We start from the raw sequence: 13,520 nt of genomic DNA, 5'->3' as shown, positions 1-13,520 counted from the left end.
ATATTAAGTAGCTATTGTCTAGTCTTGTTTTTGACCTCGTTGTTTAACCGGCTTTAGCAGTCGCAGCTGATCGTCCGAAGCTTCTTTAATAAGCCCCGTAGTTGTGATGGTGGATAAACGAGGTGAAAAGAGGGATTGATGCGGTGGAGGATGAAGGACAAGCCAGTAAGACTAAGACTGACAACGTTCAGCCAGCGGCAGAGGGGCAAGCAGGAGGCAAGGAGTTCAAGTGGGAGCAAGAGTTTGAGTGGCGGAGGAGGGAGACGGCAAAATGTTCTGCGACATCTGTAGAGAAGCTAAGATGAGTAACGGATTTGTCCGAGGGTGCATGACGATGCAGAGATCAGCGTTCAGGCTACAGCAGGTCAATTGAGTTGTTCTTGTACATTCTTTGTTCATATTTTGATTGTAACCGTCTCATTTAAAACGTCAAAATGACGGACAACGAAAAAGTCTAACGCAACCACTGCTCCCGATACACCAGGACGATCACACAACACAGCACATACTCGAGCGCCACATCCGTGACTCGCAATGATCATGCATTATCCTAGATTGCTAAGGAAATGAGAAACATATGCTTCACTGTTTCAGGTTAAAAACCCTGGAAAGACTCAGACAAAAGGATCCCTGTTTGGTTCCAGGAAGCGCTTCAAACGGCGAGTAATCCTCGCACGGGTCGTGAAAAACCATTAGCACAGAATCGGAGGAACATTTCCTATAACGTGAACGATATCGAGACTCAGACTTTGGCTCTAGAGGAGAAAGTCCCAAGGGGGGAAGCGTGCAGCAAAACGTATCAACACATTGGTGCTTAAATGTGCGTTTTATTTGTAACTGTTTCCTAACATTAAAACAACAACCGGAAAACTCCATAAGCTCGTGATATATGTTTTCTAACGGGTCAAAATGGGAAATTGTAAAATCACTGTTTTGAATCTGTGTTTTGTGTGCAGGTAAGCCGAGGACAACGACACCATACAGCAGGGGTGTCAAACTCAAGGCCCGGGGGCCAGATCCGGTCCGTGACTTCATTTTCTGTGGCCCCACAAGAGCTTGCAAAGATTATTATATGTTTATTATACGGTTACATGATGATTTACATAAGCACGTTGCCCATAAACTACATGTCCCACAATGCATCTCAAATTAGACTTTTTTTCTCAGAATTTGCCTTTTTTTTTAAATGTAATTTCGTTTTTTTTTTTTTAAATGTCATTTCTTTTTTTTCTTCCAGAATTTTGCTTTTCTTTTCAAATCATTTTGTGACATTCTCACTGAAGAGACTTCTGCTTTCAGACGTAGTTAATTATGAAGTTATTACCCTATCCGATAATAATCCAATGCAGAGGCAATGATGTAATATAATACATTATTTTATATATATATTTATATATGTATTTATTTTTACATAGTCTTAAAGTTACAACCGGCCCTTTGAGTGCAGCCATAATGCTGATGTGGCCCGCGATTAAATTCAGTTTGACACCCCTGCCATACAGTATACAAAGAGTTTGTCAGAGCAGGCGATGTAATGATAGCAGTTGGTAAACAGCGCTCAAAGACCCCTCAGCGCTCAACGCAGTCTGAGGAGACGGAATCTGAGCTGACCAATCAAACTAAAACCAGAGGGAACACTGCTCGGATAACAGCCTCGTGGTTTCGGCTTCTTCAAAGAGACATGCAGCATTGTCCAAAAGCCGTGGGGTTGCACACTCTTGGCTTTCCTTAATGCTAACACAAACACAAAAGTCATGAGGAGATCAATCAGATTTATTTTGGGTTGCCTGCATGCGTCTCTCCGTGGGAGACGGCGGGTTTCTGGAGGCAGCTCGGGGCCAAGCAGTATCGTAATTCTCCATTTCCTCTGAGCGCGGCCGCATAGTGGGGGTCAGGTAACAAAACAGCATGAGCCCGCTGCAGGGTCAGAGCCTCCAGTTCGGTCCTGACACGACACGACAGGATCTGTTTACCCCGCAGCGGGAAAACAAGACCTACCGCAGCGAGGGAGCGTGTCGTCGCACGTGTGTGTGTGTGTGTGTGTGTGTGTGTGTGATACAATGCATGGATTGACTTTGCAATCACAGTATAGGAAGAAACATGTGTGTGTGTGTGTGTGTGTGTGTGTGTGTGTGTGTGTGTGTGTGTGTGTGTGTGTGTGTGTGTGTGTGTGTAGAAAGTTGATGTTTGTCTGTGGAGGCTACAATAAGCACATTCATCGAGCAACACAACAGTGTAATCACAGACGTGTGTGTGTGTGTGTGCGCCTGGAAGCCGCTTTAACAGTGTGTGCTTTCTTCATGGAGGATGAATTGTGTGTGTTGTTGCACATTTACATGCGTTGCCATACTAGAGTGTTTACAGAGATGCTTCCTGGGACCCTGGGTCAACTGTTGAATGTTTGAAGGTGTGGGGATTTCCTATGAATGTGTTAGTGTGTAGTTCGAGTGTGAATATCCAGGCAACAGGATAAGGAAGAATCCGACCACAGCTCAGGACGTCTAATTGAAACATGAATTTAACCATAAATGAATAGTTGATTTTGTGCATTGCCAGCAAGAAACTAGAGCTGCAGCTTTTTAACAGAGTCCAATGTGAAGCATGTCTGGTCTTGTGTGTTTTGTTTAGCAGTCAAAAAAATAAAAGTAACATTTCATTTAACAAATATTAATAGCAGAGTTCTCATTAATAAATTTTCTGTGATCAACTCAACAACTAATTGTCTGATTATCACACACACACACACACACACACACACACACACACACACACACACACACACACACACACACACACACACACACACACACACACACACACACACACACACACACACACACACACACACCACACACACACACACACACACACACACACACACACACACACACACACACACACACACACACACACACACACACACACACACACACACACACACACACACACACACACACCATGTATACATCACTTCAGGGGACATTACATTGACTTACATGCATTTCCTGCCTTACCCTAATCCTAACCAAGTCTTCACCTGAAAATTAATGATCCCTCTCATGGGGACCTCCAATTTGTCCCCATAAGGGAGGCGAGTCCCCACATGTGACTATGTAAACAGATGTAGGTCCCCACAAGTATAGTAATGCTGGGCCACACACACACACACACACACACACACACACACACACACACACACACACCTAAGTGTTTATATATACCTAAGAACATTCAGTTATTTTGGTTTCCACAATTACAGACCAGCGTGTTCCCGTGTTCACTGATGACGTGACGTCCACCTGAACACGGTAGGAACACCTACTGACACATGAGTGCTTCATGGGTTCACATGAAGCACCAGATCATCGTCACACGGGCGCTCTACCTTTCATTAGTGGAGACACTTTGATCTGAGAAGCTTTAATGTGAAAGGATGCTTCCTACCTCTGTCAGAGCGTGGAGCTGGCCCTCGTGGACGCACACGCCCTTGAACCTGCAAAACCACACAAGTCAATATTTAAGAGTGCAATAAGAAGAGCAACTTACTACACAAATATCAAGGAAGTGGCTTAAAGATAATAACGTTATCAGCTCGGTGGATGCATCCAGTAAATGGAATGTGTGGGATGGAAAAAATAACCATAAGAATAATTATTTTTGATGAAAGATTGTAAAATGGGTTATAAACACAAATCATTAATAATGACCAGCGGGTAAGAAGTGACAACTACTGTGTGTATGAGTATTCATGTTATATCCGTTATGGGTTAGTTATATCTTACAGCAGTGGTTCTCAAATGGGGGTACGCGGACCCCTAGGGGTACGTTGGAGTACTGCAGGGGGTACGCCAGATTTATTTTATGTCAATGAAAAAAAAAACATAAGTAATGCATTTAAACAAATTACTAATAGTTGATTAACTACTTTATTCAAAGGTTTACAGAAACTCTGGATAATAAAATGGGAAGAATAAACCGGGTGCTCTCTTTTCCTCTGCCTCTCCTGACAGCCCGTCAGTCTCGTGCAGCTCGCTGAACCTGTAATAAGTGACCCGACAGTAAAGAATAAACATATTTATAACTAGTTTAGCTAGTTCCAGAGTAGATAAGCTAGCTAAGTGTGTTAGGTCTAACTCTCAGTGCATTTTGCTCCACTCAACGGTCCATCACAGCGGGCGGAGCTGTGATCATGCAGAACTACGTGTTCTCCGTCAGCAGCAGCTGATCTGATATCTGATCCCTCTCTCGCGTCCGGTTAGACTTCACTCGCGTTTATGTCCAAACCTATCAGATCTAGCTAGTTCTAGTTAATTATTTGACTGCCTGCTTATCAAAGGACCTAAACAATAAGTGTTGCTTGGCAACAGCGTGTGGCCGCAAAGTATAGCGCAGCATTATGCATATGTTTATATGAGGGGTCAAAATCCCATGCTCATAAAATGCTCATATCTTTTTTTCTCTTCATTCCCCACGCCCCAAAATAAATAAATAAATAAATATACCAATTTTAGGAAAAGTAAGGAAGTTTGAGCAGTGTGGGTTTTATATGAACTGAGTTACACATATTTCAAAACGAGAAGTGTAATAACTGCAGTTTGCCTCATGTCAGAAGGACAAAGATCCTCAGTGAAGCACGAGCCCATGGTTCACTACATTGTAAGTAACTTATTAAAAGATCAGTTCAATGCAGCTAATGTCGTCTCAGTGTTATTGCATGATGTTAAAATTGGTTTGCCATGAATTTAGTGACGGATTGTAAACATTTGAAATGTAGCATTTAAGTGTTTCTCAGTTACTGTTGTTTTAATAAATCAGACCCTGATGGTGCAGCACCTCTTTATAGAGGCATGTTGTCCCTAAAACATAGTCTCTGCGCTGATCAGGGGGCACGTGGCTGACACTGTTTTTCAAAGAGGGTACATGATTGAAAAACTTACAGTATACGTTATTGTCAATCCTTTTTTTCGCATTTGTGGATTGTTTTTAGTTATTTAATGTGTTTAAGCGTTCTCTTTGTTATCTATGCCTTGTAACCAAATCATTTCTTAAAATGAAAATATGTAAAAGACTTAATATTTGAGATAGCAGAAGACTATTGGTTAAAACTATAATTGAATCAGATGATTGAGGTTGACACACAGATAACACGTACAACCTTTTAGTTTCGCTATAGTATTTCATTTGTACATTTGGTCTTATCTTCTTATCCTACTTAGATGTTCCTATTGCTCTTATATCTGCAACCTATTTGACTAAATGATGATTACACTTGTATGTTAAGTAGAGCTTGAGAGTTAAGATGTGCATTGCCAAAACTACGCTCTAGCTATTGTGCGAATGAAAAGAAACGCCTTTAATGCTTTGAGCTTAGTTCAAGCACTTCCACGTCCAAAGGGTTATATAGAGAATAATAACGTTGAAACATCGAAACAAAAACCGTGCTTGACCTTCTCGGTGTGAGTAAACAGGGAAAGCAGGAAGAATAGCTAACAAACGATTAAGATTCCTGCAGCGAGACCAGACACGTGCCAAGCGTCTGCGAGCGGGAGGATAATAACAGCTCGGTTACTTCACCTGCATTCCTTCCGCTCTGCCTCTACCTGGCCGATCCATGAAAACACGAGCCGGAGCTTCGACTGGCCTTCGCTTCATAACATGCATTTCCTGTTAACTAATTACATTTTTAAAGGTCGGACAATATCCAGAGAAGACCACGAACAGCCTCGGCCCAAACGAGACAAAGTGTGCAGACTGCAGATCTACGTATAAACCAACTTTGTTCAACAGCGGCGTTAAGGGCCTCGTAATTCTGAAGGTCAACTTTGTGGGTCCTTGTTGGGTTTGAGCTAACAATGAACCCCTCAGTGTCTGCTTGTTAACGAACACACACACACACACACACACACACACACACACACACACACACACACACACACACACACACACACACACACACACACACACACACACACACACACACACACACACACACACACACACACACACACACACACACACACACACACACACACACACACACACACACACACACACACACACACACACACACACACACACACACACACACACACACACACACACACACACACACACACTCCTCTGGGTTTAACAAGGATGGCATTGTGAAAGATGCTGTGTGTGTGTATGCACGAGCACACACACACATTTTGATGCATGTATGTGCATGTTCGTAAACACACACTCTCCCACCCTGGAGCGCATGGCTGAATGTGAACTTGTTTACTACAAAAAAACAACAACACTCTTGGGGGATCGTTTGTGTTCTCATTTCTAAACCGTTGTATTTAGTGCAGGCTTTTCCTTTTCCTGTCATAAAACTCAAGGCATGTTCGTTACCTTTAAATACAGAGGCTGCGTAAAGGGCTTTGGCGTAGCGAGGGAGTGCTTCGGAGCGGCGTTTAAGAACACAATTAAAAATGAAAATACATTCAAATACAATTATTTTATAAAAAGGCCATCAAGTAAAAAGTGGTGCTTTTAAGGTTCTTAGAAGGTCGTGTGCAGCATCAAAGCTAGAAGCAGCTTCACTGGGTTTGGTTCTGCTTGATCAACCGAGTGCTTCCTAAAGAGACCTTCTGAGTGTATATGCATTAAAGTACCAGGATATGTTTTGGTACAAGGCTCTGAACGGATTCAACTATTCTATGAACTTGAGAAAAAGGCATATAGCTTGAGTTAAAAGCAATAACATAACAGCCAAACAATTACACAAAGAACAATTGTGTGCCTGCTTGTGAATGATATTCTGCCGTAATAAACACTGTTTTCCCTGCATCTAGAGCTCAGTTTCAGGATCTTAATTACCTAATGACACGTTGTGTTCGCGATAAATCCACAATGTTGCAACTTCCACTAAATGTCATCATATGTTGACTGCCTGAGCTTTTGGTATTGAGGTTTAAAAGCTCATCCAAATATTCAGTTAAATGACGCCTCTTAAAATGGTTGCTGTCGAGGGCTCCGTCTTGTAGACATGTACGAAGGGAGACTAAACAGACACCAAAAAGTGTCCCTTCAGGACCACAGAGCCAGGAGCAAGGGGCTTACAATGACTCGTGCTTTTGACCAATGATTGACTGCAAATCTCTCAAATATGAACCTGATTGTTCATAGCCTTGAAAGGGTCCTCGTCACTCTTTGCCTTCAGGCAGCTGCCGCAGCAGTTCTAAGAGGAGCTGGCAGCTTAAACCCCCATTGTTAATAGGCTGAGGGTTTGACACAGTTTCAACCCCAAAGGAAACGGGTCACAACCACAGACCCGGCGAGTGAGAGCGGAGAGAGGCAGACTTAGAATGCATATTTAATAACTGAAAGTGTCAGGTGTTATAGGACATGACTAATATGACATTTACTATGAGTAATCATTGAGTGGCCTAAACTCTAAAGCCTTAAATAAGCCTGTTGTGAATTTATCAAAACACACTCTTTACAAAATTGAAAACTTGTTCTGGTAAAGTGACAACAGGCGATTAGGACCGTGTGCAAAGACAGTTACTGCCAATAACCAGTTTCTCACACGAGGGCCAATCGTGTAGCTGAGGTGGTGATGCAATAATCAAGAAATAACATCAGTTATTTTGTTTTATAAGATATATTTAGAAGGTCGATGAGTTTTGGTGGTTCTTTCCTGTAGAATGATGTCGAAATTAACATTGTATATTTTCTGAATCCATTTTGTTCTGTAAACCCCTTTGATAAAGTGCACGTGTTACCCACCTGAGTATGTTGGGATGGCAGAGCCGGTTCATGAGCTGGACTTCTCTCAACATGTTGGCTCTGTTGCTGCTGATTTTGTTCATCTTCATGGCCATAACCTGGTCGGTGGCTCGATGGCGAACCTGCCAAACAGTGACGTCATTTTAACATGTTGCGGATAGTCAACTCAAGAAAGGCTGAATCCTTATAACTAATTAACTGCATTATGGTGGCTGCAAGTAAACACATTTAACTTATGAAAAGTGCTTGACCAAGTTCTGTAATGGAAACTTGTAGATAATAATATGAATAATATGGCTCATGCAGCGAGACACAGAGGAAGTAGAAAAGGAAGGCAGCTAATAAAAGAGAAGTGAAATGAGGTCATCGACCAGCCATGACAGAATAGACGTGTCGATCCGGAGCTGAACAATCAATCTTTATTACGGTGCATTGGGATTTCCGTTTCCACCCAGTCGTTACGTGGTGGCGGTGGTGGTGTAACCATAGATGCATGTATCCATGGTTGGCTGGAATTATCCCAGCATGCTTTGTGTTGGAGGCACAAATACTGCAGACAGGTCACGACATGAACACTGAAGCTCTCCCTGCTGATGTTTAGAACAGCTCACATGTGGCTACAACAAGAGAAGCGAGGCGGTTCTGTTTCTCAACTGTCTGTAGGGTCATAATATTGCTCAATTACTGTATAATGGAGATTACAAAATATTACGAATAAGCCAAATTATAGACGTAAACATTGACTGATTACAGTTGAAGGTGGGGTAGGTAAGTGTGAGAAACCGGCTCGAGATACACTTGTTATATTCCATGGAATGCTCTGAACATCCCGATAGCAATGAATATCTGAAGTGCTTTGACAACAAATCCATTAAAAAAATATCATCAGTGGAAGCCGTGGCGCTGTAAAAAGCACGACCAATCATCTGCCTCGGCCCGGCTAAAGTAACTGGACGGCCTACCTGCCTGTCAGCCTTCCATCTGGGCACAAATTTACCTCGTGCCCTCATTGGTCAGGCGGGGCTCTGTGAGGAAGTGGCAGATTTTTTCAAATTCTAGCGCACTCGAGCTGTTTCTCCAAAATGACCTCCCCCACCTTTAAGGTCACGTGGAGTGTCGTATCGTGAAGTGGTGGTAAGGCAAAACTAAACTCCTAACATGCTTTTTGTATCCATTTTGACTGATAGAAAAAGCTGCGTAATGTTTTAAAAAGTTACATTACATTTAAAGATTCAATTGAAGTATTTACTCATAAACAATATGTTCCCAAATTAACTGCAATTCATTTAATAAAGCCTTTGTAGAAGCCCTTAACAGAGTTCTTCCCTCTAAGGCAGCATATAAAGAGTTGTAAATACAGAAATGGTGTTTGCCTCTTCACCTCACAGTCTCAGTGACCGGAGGCCTTCCCACCGCAGCTCTTAGCGACTGCGTGACTCGTCAAATACCAAGAATTTAGGTTTCTTCTTGATACATTGATATGCATGCAAATAGGATACATCAACCAGCAAACCACGGAAGGCAGCACGTGAGAAGACGGAGCTGCAGCAAACACTCGCTCGCTCACTTCCTGACAGCAGACGCAGCCCGTGATGCAGCTTTGACGCAGCCGCGTGAGAAGGCTAACGGGATCCCACCGTGCCTTCAGCAGCAAAGAGCATACTCAAAGTTCAAGAGATCTTTCGGAAGCATCATGCTGTACATGCGTGATGCAAAGCAGAGCATGAAGGCTATATCTATCGAGCACTTTGAACACCTTGTTTACTTTGAAGCACACCAGACATGATAATGAAAGGGGGCCGTGCTGCTAATGCGGCCTTGTGACGCAGTATGTGTTGTTGTGGAAAATAGAAATAATAACATGTGATTAGATTAATGATGTATCGCTTAACAATAAGTGGCGTTAGATAATTTGGATACCCCTTATTTTCCTAAGGTAAACAGCTCTCTCAGAAGATAACAGTGCAGGCTAAAGAAAGCCTGAACACCATTTTGGAAATGTTCAGATACTTTGCTTTCTTAAAAGAACTAATACCATACTGTAAAAATACAATTTAACATGTTATTATAGATTAACAGGCTGGTGACCTTAATAAAGTAGTTTCATCAGCACGGTGTACTCAAAACGTCAAAAAGTATAATTAAAAGTGACCTTTTACTATTATACATGATGTGTTTGGGTTTACTGCTGCATTATTGTGCATGTTGCATTTAACCCCTGTGGTTATTAAGGCTGTGCTAATTTAAAATGTTACACTTTCAGGCTCTAAGCAGGAACCCTGAAGTCAGATGCAAGACTTTTTAAAACCCTTTCCATACTTTTTAAGACCTCATCGCCACTTGGAGTTTGAACCGGTTACCATGGCGACACACTTTACCTCACATTGACTATACACAGTATTGATTGTCCTTCCTCCTTATCTTCCAACCATTTGGACGCAGACTTGCATTTCCCCATAACGATGTTGTTTAACAGCCGGCGTAAACGGAGCTTCGAGCTATCAAGCAGTGAGCGAGCGATGTCCCGTTCAGATGACGTCACACCCAACGGGATGCCATCAATAAACTACACAGAATCACACTACACACCTACGCCATGACTACATTCAGGCAGACTGTAGAACACAACCTCTCTGGACAATTCATATACTTATTGAAAACAAGCTACAAAATGTTATACCTTGGAAAATGTAGTTTAATACTTTTTCGCTAAATTGATTTATCAACTTTTAATACTTTTTAAGACCCCGCGGACACCGTGACTTTAGTTTATCAGGTATTTTACTTAAAATCGCCGCATTTGGAGATACAGGTGGCAGGAAGGGTTTGACTTATTGTGATATGAAAAGTAACACGTCACTAAAGCCATCAGATGAATGTACTGGAGTAAAAAGTGTGTTATTCCCTCTGAAGTGTAGTGGAGTAAAGTTGTATGCAATGGAAATAATGTATTAATGGACGAGTATTCCAAGTAGTTCCTGCACGAATATACTTTGTCGAGTTCCACTGAAGGCTGGGAGTCATTTTCAGTGCAACAGTGGGCAGCTTTACATCATCTTCTAACAATGGCTCTCTTCCATCATCAGAGCCACAGTACACCGAGTACGGCACAATGGACGGGCCGTATCACTTTCAGCAGGAAGGGGACGGGAGAAGGTCAACGAGGGTTATATATGAGGTGTCAACAGTGACAGGTAATGGGCAAAACTGTTGCTATACAGCTATATCAGGATTTGGAGAGCTTTCTGAGGTTGAAAGGTTAGCGAATTGTCAATATTAAATAGAAAAATCCTTTTCATTCAGATTAAGGCTGATATCAGATTTTCTTATTACATGATTATCACAGCAAAATAAATTCCCCAGAGCAATGTTATGGCGATATATCTTTGTAAAACGAAACAAAGATTAAAAATACCAAAATAAATATCAATATTAAATAGAAAAATCATTAAAACATCTTAGATTAGGGCTGTTATGATATCAAGATGTTCTTATTACATGATTATAATATCAAAATAAATTCCCCAGAGCAATGTTATGGCGAAATATCTTTGTAAAACCTAAAGAATATGTAAAAATACAAAAATAAAATAATAATGTCAGATTCATCTTAAACTTTGTCCCTTTTTTGGCACAATTATTACACTGAAAAGTAAAATACAGGTTTAGGGATGTAGAGCAATGACAAATAGTGAGATTAAAAGGGCGCTGGATTATTTCCCCTATACATCTGTATTATTAACATGAGCTCACAGTTTCTGTCAATACCTCTAAATCCCCATTTCAGATTGGAAGAGTTGTTCTGTGTTTCTTCTCTCAGTGTTTCTGTCTCGTATACAGACACAGACATCGCTCTGTTCAAGTTCAAAGGAAGGGGCTGGCTATAGGAGCCGACCGTCTCCACCACAGGACAGCCGAAACAACAGATGGCCACTCCTCTGAAGGCCTCCTCCCCCACATCCGTCTATCCTCCTCCGACCCCCCATTCCTCACTCCTCACTCCTCACATCCCCCCATCTGCATGTAGTCCTGATCCCCCTCTTTCCCCTCCACCCTGCGGCCTCCGACAATCCCTCGTTCTTAATCCTCATCTCCCCCAGTGGTAAACCCCAAATGCGTCTTTTTACCTCATTGACCCCTGCCTTCTTGCACCCTCACAATAAATAAACAATGGAATAACATTAAACATCTCCTCTTTACCAAACTGATCATTTCTGGTAAATGTCTTCCAAACCCTTTCTCCCTTTTCTCCCCCTCCCCTGAACCCAAGCTCTAGAAAACCTCTTAATGGCGCATTTCCACTGCAGGGCCTCGCACAGCATAGCACGGTATGGTTAGGCCTTGGTAGGCCAGGTTCACTTTATGGCACATTTCCATTACAGTTTAGGAACTGGGGCAGTAACTATAGTAACGCAGTGTAGGCGGAGCCGTGACGTCATCTTCAATGAGAGCCCCAGAAAAACAACACAGCCGTTAGCTCTTAGCACTCAGAGCTCGCAGCTCCTCATATCTGTTCAGAAACTAGACAAAAGTTAAACAAGTACAAACCACAGACTGCCTGTGTCATGGCGAATACAGTCGCTGCTTTATTTATGTCTGTATAGGCCGTTGCTGTGAGTGTGGACGGTCGGAGCATATATAACGTTAGCTTAGCCAAGCTCCAATTTAGAAAACACGCATTTCAAAAGGGTTTTTCGCCTGCCGTCTGTCTGCGGACTTGTCAAAGCATTCATTCATGGTTTTTACTAACCGGTTTCAGTATGTTGTTACTTCGGCATCATTTTGAAACTTGTATTACACGGAAACATATGTTCATCTTGTTGTAGTTGCCAGCGATTCTCACACTAGTCTAGCATACCCGGTTGTTGGCCCGGAAAGAACCTCGACTTTGGAGAGACAGAAAAACTGTGAAAAAGTACCCGCTAGCCGGAACTACGCCGAGTGGAAACGCAAACAAAAACGGCACACTTAAACCGCGCTGTAGTGGAAATGCGCCATAAATCAATCTTCTCCAGAACTTTATTCCAAAATACCAATCCCTATTTGTTATCCTTTTCGTCAGGCGTACCACCACATCTCCTCGACATCAGAAGCTTTTCCCCCTCCGATTCCTCTTACCCTCAACCTCTGTCACCATTAATTTCACCGCCCTTTTGTTCCCGTCTCCGTCTGTCATCCTCCTTGACTTTAAGCTTTTCCTCATTCTGCTCCATTTCCTCTTGTCTCTCTGTTTACCTATGCATTCCTCTCTCTCTCGCAGAATACAAAAGGTATTAGATATTTCCATTACCCAACTACAGGGAGAGGTTATTATTACACACGGGAAGCACGGCCCACAAAAGCTTGATTATGTGTGTTGGAAATGTAAACCTTTCTCCAAACATTTACAAGAGCCTCATTTGGATCAGCTGGTCAACATATGGACTTAAATGGTCCATCCTAGATGTAGATAAGGTGGAGACGAGCTGCTTCTATTAGAGTTTTCACACCGATCTGAATCAAAGAAACTCAAAACGATCCGCTGCAGTCATTATCCAAATATAATAGAATTTCTTAAATGATAAAGCTACATGGCGCTTATAGTTTAAAACACGCCTAGCCATATGCTAGACAATTTATAACAACAACTTTACTCTCCTTGTAAAAACGGTTGTAATGTTTTTCTACAGTTTAATAACGTGTCTTGAATAGTTTGTGACCGACAGTGGCATCGAGTCATGGCTTAGTCTCGCAGTGTTGTTGTTGTTGTTGTAATAACATCT

At 42.1% G+C, this 13,520-nt stretch overlaps 1 protein-coding gene across 1 annotated transcript in view; it reads right to left on the bottom strand.

Annotated features, from left to right (window-relative positions):
* tesk2 (testis associated actin remodelling kinase 2) overlaps window positions 1-13,520 on the bottom strand; it is a 48,496-nt gene that overhangs the window by 26,703 nt on the left and 8,273 nt on the right. The window contains exons 4-5 of the mRNA XM_034103793.2: window positions 7,759-7,880; window positions 3,445-3,493 (exon numbers count right to left, since the gene is read on the bottom strand). Of these exons, the coding sequence (XP_033959684.1) occupies window positions 3,445-3,493; window positions 7,759-7,880 (171 nt within the window). The remainder of the gene's footprint in view (window positions 1-3,444; window positions 3,494-7,758; window positions 7,881-13,520) is intronic.

The sequence above is a fragment of the Pseudochaenichthys georgianus genome, chromosome 17, assembly GCF_902827115.2.
Source record: "Pseudochaenichthys georgianus chromosome 17, fPseGeo1.2, whole genome shotgun sequence".
In the NCBI taxonomy this organism is placed as follows: Eukaryota; Metazoa; Chordata; class Actinopteri; order Perciformes; family Channichthyidae; genus Pseudochaenichthys; species Pseudochaenichthys georgianus.
The sequence above is the reverse complement of the archived record's forward strand: the minus strand, read 5'-3'. Positions and strand labels throughout refer to the sequence as shown.